We start from the raw sequence: 16,403 nt of genomic DNA on the forward strand, positions 1-16,403 counted from the left end.
TTTTTCCAGGTATTTTTGTTTTTGTTTTCGATTTCCAGAATCCGCAGTTCTTTTTTGCTTTCATCCGTTTTGCTTACGGTGACCGCGCCGTTTGCGAGAACGGCAGCAGTGCGGGTGACGTCATCGGGGAATGTGCTGGGTGGGGGCGGGGCGTGGGTGAGGGGGCGGGGCACAGAGGTCCTGGTGCGGAATGCGCGGGGTGAGGGGAGGGGCGCGCGGCACAGACCGGGGTTAGGGGTGGGGTGGGGGGCAGTGCCGTTGAACGTGGGCGCGGCTCGCGCTGTGCGCGCGGGGGCGGGGCACTGACGGGGAGCGGCAGCGCCGCTGAATATGGGCGGGGTGGGGGTTCGAAGCCTGTCCTGGAATCCGGCCCTGTTTACCGGCTTCTGTCAGGCCGAGCATTGATTCAGGGAGCGGGAGGGTTCGGCATCGGTTTCAGCCGCCGGCCTCAGCGTTGGATACAGGGAGAGAGGGAGTGGCTCATTTCCCGGTGCTGTTAGCACCGGAGAGCGGCCTGACCGGTGGTAACATGAAGATCTGGAGCTCGGAGCACTTGTTTAGGTAATTTATGGGGGGAGAGGGGGTGTCGGGGTCCGGACGGAAGCGAGGGAGGGGTGGGGGGGGGGGGGGTAGGGGGTGTCGGGGTCCGGCCGGAAGCGAGGGGGGGGGGTGTCCCGTCCTGAATCGGGGAGGGGGGGGGGTGTCCCGTCCTGAATCGGGGAGGGGGGGGGGGTGTCCCGTCCTGAATCGGGGAGGGGGGGGGGGTGTCCCGTCCTGAATCGGGGAGGGGGGGGGGGGTGTCCCGTCCTGAATCGGGGAGGGGGGGGGGTGTCCCGTCCTGAATCGGGGAGGGGGGGGGGTGTCCCGTCCTGAATCGGGGAGGGGGGGGGGTGTCCCGTCCTGAATCGGGGAGGGGGAGGGGGGGGGGGTGTCCCGTCCTGAATCGGGGAGGGGGAGGGGGGGGGGATGTCCCGTCCTGAATCGGGGAGGGGGAGGGGGGGGGTGTCCCGTCCTGAATCGGGGAGGGGGGGGTGTCCCGTCCTGAATCGGGGAGGGAAGGGGGGGGGGTGTCCCGTCCTGAATCGGGGAGGGGGGGGGGGGTTGTCCCGTCCTGATAGGGGGAGGGGGGGGGTTGTCCCGTCCTGATAGGGGGAGGGGGGGGGGTGTCCCGTCCTGAATCGGGGAGGGGGGGGTGTCCCGTCCTGAATCGGGGAGGGGGGGGTGTCCCGTCCTGAATCGGGGAGGGGGGGGGGGTGTCCCGTCCTGAATCGGGGAGGGGGAGGGGGGGGTGTCCCGTCCTGAATCGGGGAGGGGGAGGGGGGGGGGTGTCCCGTCCTGAATCGGGGAGGGGGAGGGTGGTGTCCCGTCCTGAATCGGGGAGGGGGAGGGGGGGGGGTGTCCCGTCCTGAATCGGGGAGGGGGAGGGTGGTGTCCCGTCCTGAATCGGGGAGGGGGAGGGTGGTGTCCCGTCCTGAATCGGGGAGGGGGAGGGGGGGGGTGTCCCGTCCTGAATCGGGGAGGGGGGGGGTGTCCCGTCCTGAATCGGGGAGGGGGGGGGGGGTGTCCCGTCCTGAATCGGGGAGGGGGGGGGGTGTCCCGTCCTGAATCGGGGAGGGGGGGGGGGGTGTCCCGTCCTGAATCGGGGAGGGGGGGGGTGGGGTGTCCCGTCCTGAATCGGGGAGGGGGAGGGTGGTGTCCCGTCCTGAATCGGGGAGGGGGGGGGGGGGTGTCCCGTCCTGAATCGGGGAGGGGTGGTGTGTCCCGTCCTGAATCGGTGGGGGAGGGGGTGGTGTGTCCCGTCCTGAATCGGTGGGGGAGGGATAATTCAGTCTGCCCCTCAGTCACTGGCCCTGAGATGATTGTGTCGGGAGCCGGTACGATGCGGGTGCTGACTGTCACCCCAATGATGTTTAACTCTGCTTGAGCAGCTTAGCTTGTGGCTCTGTGGAAATCGCTGAATTTTACGCAGAAAATGTTTTACAGAATATCTCCCGTAAACTGCGGAGACTACTGCATAGAGAACTGAAGGAACGTTTGCTATTTTTGAAAAAATATTCCTGTGTATCTCTGTGTGCAAAACACCTTCCATTGGAAGGCATTTTAATTGTTTACTACATCCCTTATCCAGCTGTATCCAACTCCTTGTTTATCTGGGAACAGATGTGATGATGATCCTAGTTAACCATCTGGAGATTTATACCGCAGGTACGACCAGTGTACCTGGTGTCAAACCTCAAAATCCTAGCCCTGAGTAATGGTTGTTGTGTCAGCCTCCTCCAGTGCTGAAACCCTTGAAGGTTCCGGGTTCAAGCCCACTCTACAAAATGTCCAGGTGTCATGCCGAGTGATGGACTTTTGGAGGTGCATTCCTTGAATCGAGGCCCCAGGTTCCCCCAAAGATGAACTTCGTTCCAGTGGCACTGCCCCCTCCTCTTTCTCACCTGCATGCTATCCTTTTGACGATGCCATTCGAAAACAAACCTTTTCAAATCCCTCCATGGCCTCGTCTTTCCATATCTCTGTAACCCCCTCCGCCACGTGCGCAAACTAGGTTTTAATTGATGCACATTGCCAGCCATGCTGCCTCAGCCCTAAACTCTGGAATCCCTCCCTAAACCTCTCAGCTTCTTTACCCCTCTCTCCTTTTAAGACACTCCTTTGACCAAGCTTTTGGTCATCTGTCCTAATCCTCCTTATGTAGCTTGATAAAAATATAAGAGGTAGGAGTTGGATTAGGCTATTTTCCCCCTCAAGCTTGCTCTGCCATTTAATCAAACTATAACAATTTGTGACTTCAACTCCATTTTCCCAACAGAATCCTATTTCCCTTGATTCCCTTAGAGTCCAAAAATGAATCACAACATGAGATAAAGGAAGTAGGACATTCATTCCCTCGAGCCTGCTCCACCATTTGATAAGATCATGGCTGATCTGAGCATGGTCCCAACTCTGCTTTCCTGCCTGGCCCCCATAACGCTTGTACATTTAAAAAATCTGTCTAACTCAGTCTTGAATACATTCAATATATACACTGCTTTCTGGGTAGAGAATTCCAAAGATTAGCAACCCTCTGAGAGAAGAAATTCCTCCTCATCTCTGTCTTAAATGGGAAACATATGAATTAGGAGCAGGAGTAGGCAACTTGGCTCCTTAAACCTGCTCTGCCATTCAATAAAATCATGGCTGATCTGATTGTAACCACAACTCCACATTCCCACCTACCCCCTTGCTTTTCAAGAATCTCTCTATCTCTGCCTTAAAAATATTCAAAGACGCTTGTTACGGACAGGAGAGGCATTAATTTAAACAACATTAATTTTTCCCCTCGCTATCGGTCCATAAACAGAAAGTTGTTTTGATTTGCTTCCCCCTTTATAAGCAGTGGCGTATTTCCCAACCTCTCAGATTTGGTGTGATCCAATTTCTATTAATAATCCCAAAGCAAACTTGAGATTGGATGAACTCAAAGGGTTAGTTTATTTGCGCACACTCAAGCCGCAGGAGGAGGATAGCAGCATTGCCTCCGTTGCATTCATACAGTAGAAGAGGGATAGAGAAAAATTACAGTGCAGAGACCACAGAGAAAATAAATATTATTACACTTGGATCTAGAATCAAAGTAAGGTACCAATAAATAAGTAATACCAATAAAGTATTCCTGCATGGAGGTTGGCGGTTGAAAACTGATGCTGTATAATTCACTTTACTGGTGGAGTTGACTTCACACAATGGCATGCAGCGAGGAATCAGTACTGTGGGCGATGGTGCAGAAGTTCCAACAGAAGACAGTGTAGATGGCACCAGGTATTCAATCTGGCAGAGCTCCTTTTTCTGTGATGCTGCTGGTTAGGTGGTAAAATAGCAGACTGAGTTTGCAGTACAGCAAGGCAACATAGCTGGTTCCACAAGCTAGAGGTCCATATCACATGACTCCCACCTCTCCACATTATCTATGACAAAGGATGTATATCCCTTGCCTGGCCCCGGGATGGTTAAATATCTCAACCATTAAGAATTGAAAGGAAGGTTGCGGGACCTTTTGTCATAGCGGATGTGTAGACTCCGGTTGCTCAATCTGGGTTAAGAAATGCAGATGGCCTTTGTATAGCTTTCTTTGAATTTGTCTGTGCAGCCCACAGGGGGGTCGTTAGTGTCTCCTCAGGGATAATGAGGTGCAGGTTTCTTCGACACTGCCAAGTAGCTCCTTTTGTTCAAAGTTCACAGACAGACATTGATTCAGCCATCTTAGAAGGTCTTGGTCCAGTTTTTAAAATTTTAGAAATAGCCACGAGGATATCTATATCTAAAATATATATTTATATATACACATACACACAAAAGGTATACAGTGTGAGGTCTTAGTCCCCTCACACTCTGCTTCCACTGCCTTTTGAGGAAGAGTGTTCCAAAGATTCCCAACCCACTGAGAGAAAAAAATTTCTCCTCATCTCTTTCTTAAATGGGTGATCCCTTATTTTTAAACAGTGACCCCTAGTTCTAGATGCTCCCTCAAGAAGAAACATCCACATCTACACTGTCAAGACCCATCAGGACCTTATATGTTTCAATCAAGTTGCCTCCTGCTGTTCTAAACTCCAGCGGATGCAAGATTAGCCTGTCCTACCTTTCCTCATAAGACAACCTTCCCATTACAGGTATTAGTATTGAACCTTATCTGAACTGCTTCCAATGCATTTACATCCTTCCTTAAATAAAGAGACCAATACAGTACACAATACTCCAGATGTGGTCTCACCAATGCCCTGTATAACTGAAGCATAACCTTTTGTATTCAATTCCCCTCGGGATAAATGATAACATTCTATTAGCTTTCCTAATTATTTGCTGTACTTGCGTACTAACGTTTTGCGATTCATGCACAGATCCCTCTGCAACTCAGCTCTGCAAACTCACCATTTAGATAAGATGCTTCTTTATTCTTTCAGCCAAAATGGACGATTTCACATTTTTAAAAATTTTGAAATGGTGCCTCCTAGTTTTAGATCCCTTCACAAGCAAAATGTTCTCTTAGCATTTGCCCTTTTGATATCCCAGCCTTCAATCCTCTCTGGTGCATAGAATTCGCAAGATTCGCAACCCTCTGAGTGGAAAAAAAAATTAATCTCTGTTCAAAGTGGCCAACATCTTATCCAGAGAATTGCCTCAAATTTTGTTTTATAATGCTCCTGTGATCTATTTTGGAGTAGTGTGTTGCTCTGTAGTGTATTACAACCTAATTCTTAGAATAAAAATACCTGGAAAAACTCAGCAGGTCTGACAGCATCGTTGGAGAGGAATACAGTTAATGTTTAGAGTCCATGTGACTCTTCAACAGAACTAAAGGAAAATAGAAGAGAGGTGAAATATAAGTTGGTTTAGGGGGGGTAGGACAGTTAGAGCTGGAAAGAGGGCCAGTGATAGGTGAAGATTGCCAAAAGGTGTCATAGACAAAAGGACAAAGAGGTGTTGACGGTTTCTTAGCTAATATCACCACCGTCAACACCTCTGTCCTTTTGTCTATGACATCTTTTGGCAATATCCACCTATCACTGGCCCTCTATCCAGCTCTACCTACCCCTGCCCCCCTTTAAACCAGCTTATATTTTATCTCTCTTCTATTTTTCCTTAGTTCTGTTAAAGACTCATACGGACTCGAAACGTTAACTGTATTCCTCTCAGCAGATGCTGGCAGACCTGCTGAATTTTTCCAGGTATTTTTATTTTTGTTTTGGATTTCCAGCATCTGCAGTTTTTTGCTTTTATCCTAGATCTTAGAATCTTAGCTAGTTCTTAGAAAATCCTAGGTTTAGGCTTGTAACAGAGCATTTCAAAAGAAAGTAAGGATATCCATCTAATATTAAATTAAATCACCTTAATCCCCGAGTATGTGAGATTCGCTGGTTCAGAACAGGTCTGAAGTCAATCTACAAGAATCTTAACGAATCTTAAGATTTAAGTTTGAGTTGAGACATTTATAATGAATTTTGTATAATTAATGGTTAAGTAGAAATGAACTGAATATTCAAGGATATTCAATGTTTAGGAAGGACAGACAAGGGAAAGAAGGTGAAGTTGCGCTGATAATAAGGGATGGGATCAGTGCGTTAATAAGGGAGGATCTCAGATCGGAAGAACAATGTGTGGAATCTGTTTGGGCAGAGCAAAGAAACAGCAAAGGACAGCAGACATTGAGTTGTTTATAGGCCACTAACTGGTGATGGTAGTGTGGGGCATGGTATTAATCAGGAGATGAGAGAAGCATGTAGCATGGGCAATACAGTATTCATGGGTGATTTCAGTCTGCATATAGACTGGGTAAACCAATTGACCACTAATGCTGTGGAAGACGAATTTCTGGAGTGTTTTAGGGATGGTTTTTTAGAGCAGTGTGTTAAGGAGCCGACTAGAGGACAGGCTATTTTAGATCCAGTATTATGTAATGAAAAGGGGCTAACTAATAACCTTGTAAAAGGACCTTTAGGGATGAGTGACCACAATATGACAGAATTTTACATTATATTTGAAAGCCAGGTATTTCACTCTGAAGCAAGGGGGTTAAAGTCAAACAAAGGAAATTATGAAGGCATGAGGGACAAATTGGCTGCGGTGGGTTGGGAAAATACATTAAAAGGTATGACTGTACACAGGCAATGGATTGTCTTCAAAGAACTATTACATAACTTTCAGCACCTATACATTTCTTCAAAGCGCAAAAACCCAAAAAAGTCTGTCAACCGTGGCTGACAAAGGAAGTTAAGGATTGTATAAGATTAAAAGAAAAGGCAAATAAAGTTGTCAGAAGTAGCAGCAAACCTGAGGATTGGGAGGTTTTTAGAAAGCAGCAGAGGAAGACCAAGAAACTGGTAAAGAAGGGGAGAATAGAATATGAATGCAGACTAGCAAAAAACAAAAACGACTGTAAAAACTTTCTCCTTAAACGCCTCTCACTTCCTCCATATAAAAGCTGTGGCTATGGGTACCCCCATGGGCCCCAGTTATGCCTGTCTCTTTATGGGATATGTGGAACATTCCTTGTTCCAGTCCTACTCCGGCCCCATCCCACAACTCTTTCTCCGGTAGATCAATGATAGCTTCGGTGCTGCTTCATGCTCTCGTCTGGACCTGGAAAAATTTATTAATTTTGCTTCCAATTTCCACCCCTCCATCATTTTCACATGGTCCATCTCTGACACTTCCCTTCCCTTCCCTTCCTTGACCTCTCTGTCTCAATTTCTGGTGATAGACTGTCCACCAATGCTCATTACAAGCCTACTGACTCCCACAGCTACCTCGACTACAGCTCCTCACACCCCGCTGCCTCCATCGCATCTGTTCTGATGATGCCACTTTCAAAAACAGTTACTCTGACATGTCTTCCTTTTTCCTTAACCGAGGTTTTCCACGCACGGTGGTTGACAGGGCCCTCAACCGTGTCCGGCCCATCTCCCGCGCATCCGCCCTCACACCTTCCTCTCCCTCCCAGAACTATGATAGGGTCCCCCTTGTCCTCACTTATCACCCCACCAGCCTCCGCATTCAAAGGATCATCCTCCGCCATTTCCGCCAACTCCAGCATGATGCCACCACCAAACACATCTTCCCTTCACCCCCCCCGGTGGCATTCCGCAGGGATCGTTCCCTCCGGGACACCCTGGTCCACTCCTCCATCACCCCCTACACCTCAACCCCCTCCCACAGACCTTCCCCTGCGATCGCAGAAGGTGCAACACCTGCCCCTTTACTTCCCCTCTCCTCACCGTCCAAGGGCCCAAACACTCTTTTAAAGTGAAGCTGCATTTCACTTGCAATTGCCTCAATTTAGTCTACTGCATTCACTGCTCCCAATGCGGTTTCCTCTACATTGGAGAGACCAAACGTAGACTGGGTGATCGCTTTGCGGTCTGTCCACAAGCATTACCCAGACCTCCCTGTCGCTTGCCATTTCGACACTCCACCCTGCTCTCATGCCCACATGTCCACCCTTGGCCTGCAGCATTGTTCCAGTGAAGCTCAATGCAAACTGGAGGAACAGCACCTCATCTTCCGACTAGGCACTTTACAGCCTTCCGGACTGAATATTGAGTTCAACAATTTTAGATCATGAACTCTCTCCTCCATCCCCACCCCCTTTCTGATATCCCTTTTTTCCAATAATTTATATAGATTTTTCTTTTCCCACCTATTTCCATTATATTTAAATGTATTTCCATCCATTGTTTTATCTTTGCCTTTTAGCCTATTTCGATCCCTTCCCCTCACCCCACCCCCGCTAGGGCTATCTGTACCTTTATTATCACATTCCTTAGATAATATCACCAGCTTCAACACCTCTTTGTCCTTTTGTCTGTGACATCTTTTGGTTATTTCCACCTATCACTGGCCCTCTATCCAGCTCTACTTGTTCCTCTCCCCCCCCACACACCAAACCAGCTTATATTTCACCTCTTCTCTATTTTTCCTTGGTTCTGTTGAAGAGTCATACGGACTCGAAATGTTAACTGTGTTCCTCTCCGCAGATGCTGTCAGACTTGCTGAGTTTTTCCAGGTATTTTTGTTTTTGTTTTGTAAAAAGGAAGTGTTTAGCTAAGACAAATGTGGGTCCATTGCAGGCAGAGTCAGGAGAATTCATAATGGGGAATAGAGAAATGGCAGAGAAGCTAAATTATTACATTGTGTCTATTTTTACTGAGGAAGATACAGGAAGTCTCCCAGATTTAGAGATCCAAGGGACTAGGGAAAATGAGGAGTTGAAGGAATTTAGTACAAGTAAGAAGGTTGTATTGAAGAAATTAATGGGACTGAAAGTTGATAAATCTTGGGACCTGACATTCTGTATCCCAGAGTGTTGAAAGAAGTTGCTATAGAGATGGTGGATGCATTGATGATAATTTTCAAGAATTCTATAGATTCTGGAATGGTTCCTGAAAATTGGAAGATGGTAAACGTCACCCCACTACTTAGGAAGGGAGGGAGAGAGAAAACAGAACTACAGACCGGTTAGCCTTATCAGTAGTAGGGAAAGTACCAGAATCTATCATAAAGGATGTGCTAAATGGATACTTGGATAACCATGATCTGATTGGGCATGGTCAGCATGGATTTGCAAATGGGAAATCATGTTTGACGAACTTGTTGGAGTTTTTTTTGAGGATATTGCTAACAAAATTAATAGAGGAGAGTTGATGTAGGCTTTTGATAAAGTCCCCCACAGGAGGTTGATTAGAAAAATAAAAGCACATGGAATAGGAGGCATGGATTAAGGATTGGCTAACAGGCAGAAAACAGAGTGTAGGAACAAACAGCTCATTCTCGGTTGGCAGGCTGTGACTAGTGGGGCATCGCAAGCATCTGTACTTGGGCCCCAGCTGTTCACAATATATATCAATGATTTGGATGTGGGGACCAAATGTAATATTTCCAAGTTCGCGGGTGATACAAAGCTAGGCAGGAATGTGTGTTGTGAGGAAGATGTAAAGCGGCTACAGGAGGATTTGGACAGACTTAGTGAGTGGGCAGAAACATGGCACATGGAATCTAAAGTGGAAAAATGTGAGGTTATCCACTTTGGTAGAAGGAACAGAGTATTTCCTCAATGGTAAGAGATTAGAAAGTGTAGATGTACAAAGGGACCTGGGTGCCCTTGTCCATAAGTCACTGAAGGCTAACATGCAGGTGTAGCAGGCAGTTAGGAAGGCTAATGGAATGTTAGCCTTTATTGTGAGAGGATTTGAGCACAGGAGTAGAGAAGTCTTGCTTCAGTTGTATAGAAGCTTTGTTAGACCTCACCTGGAGTACTGTGTGCAGTTTTGGTCCCCTTACCTCAAAGAGTATCATTGCCATAGAGGAAGTGCAATGAAGGTTCACCAGACTTGTTCCGGGGATGACAGGACTGTCTTATGAAGAGAGATTGGGGAAACTGGGCCTGTATTCTCTGGAGTTTTGAAGAATGAGAGGTGATCTCATTGAAATCTACAAAATACTTAAAAGAATAGACAGGGTAGATGCAGGTAAGTGTTTTCCCTGGTTGGGAAGTCTAGAACCAGGGGGCACATTTTCAAAATAAGGGGGAAGCCACTTAGGACCAAGGTGAGGAGAACTTTCTTTCTTTACTCAGAGGGTTGTGAATGTTTGGAATTCTCTACCCCAGAGGGCTGTGGAAGCTCAGACATTGAGTATGTTTAAGCTGGAGATTAATAGATTTCTGATTAACAACAACATAAAGTGTTATGGGAATAGTGTGGGTAAACGGCATTGAAATATTCAATCAGCCATGATCGTATTGAATGGCAGAGTGGGCTCCATGGGCTGAATGGCCTATTCCTATTCCTATTCCTATGTTCCTAATTAGTTTCCTATATTTGGTGTAAGACTTGAGGCCTAGCATTCTTTTATCTGATTGTGGTTTTAATTATCAGGGGTAGCACTGTATATGCTAATATAATGTCAAGAACCATAGAATACTGTTTTTTAGGTGAGTGCACTTCTTATTGGTGAATTCACATTGTTGTGAAGGGAGCTAAACTTGCTGTTTTTGCAAGCTAGTTTTGACCCCTGTTAAAATATGTTTTACTGTGAGTTTACCCAAAGTAACTTTTAACCTAATATTCCTGTATTAGTTCCGTATTATTTGACCCCTATTCCTTCACAGCTCAGTTTTCTTTCCAATGCTTATACCTAACATTTGTTAGCGTTCCTTTTCATTTAGGAACATTGGAGCAGAAGTAGGCCATATAACCTTTTGAGCATGTTCTGCCATTCTGCCAATCCCCATTGTCCTTACCTTCTTACATATCTCTGTTTGAAAAAGTTAAACATCGTTTGAAGAGAAATAAAAACACCTGGAAAAACTCAGCAGGTCTGACAGCATCTGCGGAGAGGAATACAGTTGACATTTCGAGTCCTTATGACCCTTCATCAGAACTAAGTAAATCGAGAAATGAGGTGAAATATAAGCTGGTAGAGGGAGGTGGGACAGGTAGAGCTCGATAGGGGGCCAGTGATAGGTGAAGGCAAAGAAGAGATTACCAAAGATGTCATAGACAAAAGGACAAAGGGGTGTGGTATTATCTAAGGAATGTGCTAATGGGGACATTAAGGGTAGCAAGCAGGACAAGCTAGGTTTGGGGGTCGGGGGAAGGTATCGAAATGGGCTGAAAGGTTGAGATAAAACAATAGATCGAAATAAATTTAAAAATAGGTAGGAAAAGAAAAATATATTTGTTAAAAAATGATAAATTATTAGAAAAAGGGGGAATGGAAAGGGGGTGGGGATGGAGGAGAGAGTTCATGATCTGAAGTTGTTGAACTCAATATTCAGTCCGGAAGGCTGTAAAGTGCCTAGTTGGAAGATGAGGTGCTGTTCCTCCAGTTTGCGTTGAGTTTCACTGGAACATTGCAGCAGGCCAAGGATAGACATGTGGGCATGAGAGCAGGGTGGTGTGTTGAAATGGCAAGTGACAGGGAGGTCTGGGTCATGCTTGCGGACAGACCGAAGGTGTTCCGCAAAGCAGTCACCCAGTCTGCGTTTGGTTTCTCCAATGTGGAGGAGACTGCATTGGGAGCAGCGAATTCCAGGTATTTTTGTTTTTGTTCTAGATTTCCAGCATCAGCAGTATTTTACTTTTATCGTTTGAAGAGTTCCTCCTGACTTGTGGGTGATCATACAGATCACCTCTTTCCAGACTGAGTGAGCTAAAGACATTTTGTGATGTTGGTAATTTCAGTCTTAGTGCTGCTACCAATTCATTTGGCATACATTATGGGAATATATGCAATACATTTTAGTGAACAAATATGATGAGAAATAGACTGTGGTATGGAAAAAGGAAATTCCGGTATTTTCTGCTAGAATTAAATGGTCTAATATTTTTAAAGTTAATTCCTACGCTGTGGTGCATTGTGCATTGCTATATCTCAGCATATGAGCATTTAAAGTATCTGTTGTACACACGCATTTTAGCAGATTTTAAACTTGGCTAGGGTAATAGTTTTGTAACTTCCTTTCTGTTAAATGGACCTCTTTTGCACCTACTTCTTTCCTCCTGTTCCTAATACAGTAGTGTCAGTTTATATGTACTTGTTTGTGTCCTTTAGTCATCCATGGGAGACGGTCATCAAAGCTGCAATGCGGAAATACCCTAATCCCATGAACCCCAACGTGGTGGGAGTGGATGTGTTGGAGAGAAATCTCGATACTCAAGGAAGATTGCATAGCCAACGTCTGTTGAGTACAGAGTGGGGACTTCCCAGCATTGTTATGGCTGTAAGTTTGACAGCAATATTTTGTACATTATTTTCAATTAATTTTGATGCCATTGGTTAATATTGTTCATGCAAAATAGTCAAAATCAACAGGAGCTTTTAAGGTCCAAGATCTGTTAATGTGCAGGTCCCTAAAAATTTGACACAGTTAGCCTGCATAAAGGTTAGTGCAGAGTAACCTAGTTTCTGAATTAAATCTGGAATAAAATTAAACTCAAATATTTTCCTGTATGGAGATTAAGGAAGTGACATTTACTTTGCTTTATTTATTTAGTTGCTGAAACTATTGGATTTTTATCAGGGGCAGGCAGGAAAGTGGTGGTGAAGCCACAATCAGATCAGCTATGATCTTATCAAATGGCGGAGCAGGCTTGAGGGGCCAAATAGCCTACTCTGTTCTTAATTCGTATGTTTATACATTGCCATTAGTAAGCTTCATGTGCCTAATTCATAGTAAATGAACTCAGGTCCAGGTTTATAGTTAGAATGTTGGGCAATCTGTATGAAAATCCAGGTGTAAAAGTACAATAATTTAGCCAACCTGCTTAATCCCTCATATTATTTATACAGGTACAATGTCTCAAATCCAACTATCCGAAAACCAGCGATGCCTGACCGGGACTTTTTTTTTTAAGCTGTCATGCATGAATTTTAATTATTATTAGATGCGTAAAATAACTTACCGGCTTGTTTGGCTCGGTGCTGCATTGGCGCAATGGCACGCTGACTAGTTATTGGCTTGACCCAACCCAGCCCAGCCCAAACTGCTGGACCCGAAGCACCCGACCTTAAAAGCAGCAGGATTGTGCCTGACCGGGACTGGTAACTAGCAGAATAGATAAGGGAGAACCAGTGGGTGAGGTGTATTTGGATTTTCAGAAAGCTTTTGATAAAGTCCCAAATAAGAGGTTAGTGTGAAAAATTAAAGCATATGGGATTGGGGGTAATATATTGGCATGGATTGAGAATTGGATAGCAGGCAGGAAAGAAATAGTAGGAATAAATGGGTCTTTTTCCAAGTGGCAGGTGATGACTAGTGGGGTACCGCAGGGATCAGTGCTTCGGCCCCAGCTATTATATGTATATATCAATGATTTGGATGAGGGAACCAAATGTGATATTTCCAAGAGATAAAAACAAAAAACTGCAGATGCTGGAAATCCAAAATAAAAACAGAATTACCTGGAAAAACTCAGCAGGTCTGGCAGCATCGGCGGAGAAGAAAAGACTTGACGTTTCGAGTCCTCATGACTCTCTGTCATGATGCTGCCAGACCTGCTGAGTTTTTCCAGGTAATTCTGTTTTTGTGATATTTCCAAGTTTGCTGACGACACAAAACTAGATGGGAATGTGAATGGTGAGGAGGATGTTAAGAGGCTTCAAGGCGATTTAGCTAAGTTGAGAGAGTGGGCAAATACATGGCAGATGCAGTATAATGTGGATAACTGAAGTTATCCACTTTGGTAAGAAAAACAGAATGGCACAGTATTATTTAAAATGGTGATAGATTGGAAAATGTTGATGTACAAGGGGACCTGGGTGTCCTTTATGCCAATCACTGAAAGCGAGCATGCAGGTGCAAAGCAATTAAGAACGCAAATGGCCTTCATTGCAAGAGGGCTTGGGTACAGGAGCAAGGATGTTTTACTGCAGCTGTACAGGGCCTTGGTGAGATCACACCTGGAGTATTGTATGCAGTTTTGGTCCCCTTACCTAAGAAATGATATACTTACCAGAGAGGGAATGCAGTGAAGGTTCACCGGACTGATTCCTGGGATGGCAGCATTGTCTTATGAGGAGAGATTGGGCTGACTAGTTTAGAAGAATGAGAGGGGATCTCATTGAAACATATAAAATTCTGACAGGGCTGGACAAACTGGATGCAGGGAAGATGTTTCCTCTGGTTGGGAGGTCTAGAAAAAAGGATTACAATTTCAGGAAACAGGGTAGGCCATTGAGGACTGAGATGAGGAGAAACTTCACTCAGAGTTTGATGAGCCTATGGAATTCTCTACCACAGGAGGTTGTGGAGGCCAAGTCACTGAATATATTTTAGAAGGAAATAGATTTCTAGTCTCTAAAGGCATAAAGGGGTATGGGGAGAGAGCAGGAGGATGGCGTTGAGATAGCGGATCAGCCATGATCATATTGAATGATGGAGCGGGCTTGAAGGGCCGAATGACCTACTACTCCTTCTATTTTCTATGTAACACAAGCACCAAATAGGAAGTTTCCAATTTCAGTGTAAATATTTTGTAGCTGGTGGCCTCAGTGTTTTCAATTTTGCCAGTGAGGTGTGGTTTAAGGAAATTAATCCAGCACTCACTGTTGTAAAATAGATACAAAGCCCCAGTAATTATATCTCCAAAAGACTTGTATGGGATTAAATTCACTTAACTCCTTGAAATTTGCATTATATTCTAGTTCTGTATTTAGTGGAATTTAACAATATTATACAGAAATTGAAGTAAAATAAAGGTAGCATTGGGGTAGTTTCATACAATAGCCTACGTAATGTGTTTTTGCTAGATCCTAGGTACAAGCAGGACCACTACGTATATTAAAGAACATTCTGTTGTAGATCCAGTTGAACGGACAATGGAACTTAGTTCTTCTAATGTAAGTATATGAATTTGAAACTCCTGACACCATGGAGCATCTGTATGATAATATGCAAATACCCAAGGCTTTTTCTTCCTCCTCCAAACAACTTTTTAAAAAAAATAGGAACTGGTATTATTCCACAATAGAAAACATCAGGGATACTGTCTTTTCTAAAAGCTTTGCATTATTGAATTTATAGTGTTAGCTGTTGGATCATTTGGTAGTTCTCTCATCCCTGAGTCATAAGGTTCCAGTTTAAGTCCCACACCAGGGCTTGAGTGCAAAACTCAAGGCTGATGCTCCAGTGCAGTACTGAGGGAGTGCTGCACTGTTGGAAGTGCTTTCTTTAAACTAGATGAGCAGGGGTTGGGAATCTGAGGGTGAATTCAGAGCAGGGAACGGGAGATAGACTATTAGTGAGTGACTCTGAAAGACAAAAGCTGCACAGGTTTAAAAGTGTACAGAACAGGAATTTGGCAGTGTTGAAAAGTATATATGTAAATGCAAGGAGCATTGTAAATAAAGCTGATTGAGTTAAAGGCACAAATAGATGCATGGCAGCATGATATCATCACCATAACAGAAACCTGGCTTAAGGAGGGGTAGAAATGGCAACTCAACATGCCTGGATATAGGGTGGGGGGATAAAAAAAGTGGGGGTGCAGAATTATTGGTTAAAGTGTCAATTACAGTTGTGAGGAGGGATGATATACTAAATGAAGTATCAAATGAGGCCATATGAGTTGAGCTCAGAAATAAAAAAGGGGCAGCCACACTGCTTGGAGTGTACTATAGACCCCCAAAGAGTGGAAGGGAGTTAGAAATCTGTCTACATGTTTGCTCTTCTGAGTGCAAAAATAATAGGGCAGTAATCATTGGGGGCTTCAATTACTCTAACATCAATTAAGATACAAACAGTGTGAAGGGGGTGCAAAATTCTTGAACCCCATTCAAGAAAACTTTTGTAATTCATTAGCATATAATTAAAATGCCACCCACCAGGCTCTTGGAACCCCACCATATTGTCCGTCCACATTGGTGGGAAAGCACACCGGCGTGTTTCGCAACAGCAAGCAGGCAACGTGCGCTTGGCGGCCTTCACCTTGGGGGAACTGAGGTGAGTGAGCAACAGCGTTCTCCACAGCTCACCTGTTGTTTATAGGCCTCGGGTACCGGGGGTTGGGGGAAACTGATACCTGGCCCCGCAAGCGACTGCTGAGGGGAGGGGGGAGTGGCTGGGGATAGTGCTGGCCAGCCTTGGAGGCGACTGCTGAAGGCGGGCGTGGGGGGTTGGGGGGGTGGGCGGGCGGGGGATCAAGTGCTGCCCTGGCGCTGCATCCCTTGCACAGGCAATTGAGATGGGGGGGCAGGGTAAGCGAGGGAAATGGCCATGCATTATGGACACCTGTATAAACTGATCATGCCTCTGCCACTAAGACAGATCAGGCGCAGCCTCAATGATATGATTGGAGTCAGGCTTCTAGCCTGCCCACCCATGCAAGCATCGCAGAGGCACCAAAGGGCTACCAAACGCTCCA

The 16,403-nt window shown here is 45.5% G+C and overlaps 1 protein-coding gene across 2 annotated transcripts in view; it reads left to right on the top strand.

Moving 5' to 3' along the window:
* The first annotated feature begins 331 nt into the window (after nucleotides 1-331).
* LOC121279357 (PRELI domain containing protein 3A-like) overlaps nucleotides 332-16,403 on the top strand; it is a 42,652-nt gene continuing 26,580 nt past the window's right edge. For both annotated transcript variants that reach the window (XM_041190538.1, XM_041190539.1), the window contains exons 1-3: nucleotides 332-561; nucleotides 12,094-12,262; nucleotides 14,791-14,880. In XM_041190538.1, the coding sequence (XP_041046472.1) occupies nucleotides 530-561; nucleotides 12,094-12,262; nucleotides 14,791-14,880 (291 nt within the window). In that variant the 5' untranslated portion in view covers nucleotides 332-529. The remainder of the gene's footprint in view (nucleotides 562-12,093; nucleotides 12,263-14,790; nucleotides 14,881-16,403) is intronic.

This window comes from Carcharodon carcharias, chromosome 6, assembly GCF_017639515.1.
Source record: "Carcharodon carcharias isolate sCarCar2 chromosome 6, sCarCar2.pri, whole genome shotgun sequence".
Classification (NCBI taxonomy): Eukaryota; Metazoa; Chordata; class Chondrichthyes; order Lamniformes; family Lamnidae; genus Carcharodon; species Carcharodon carcharias.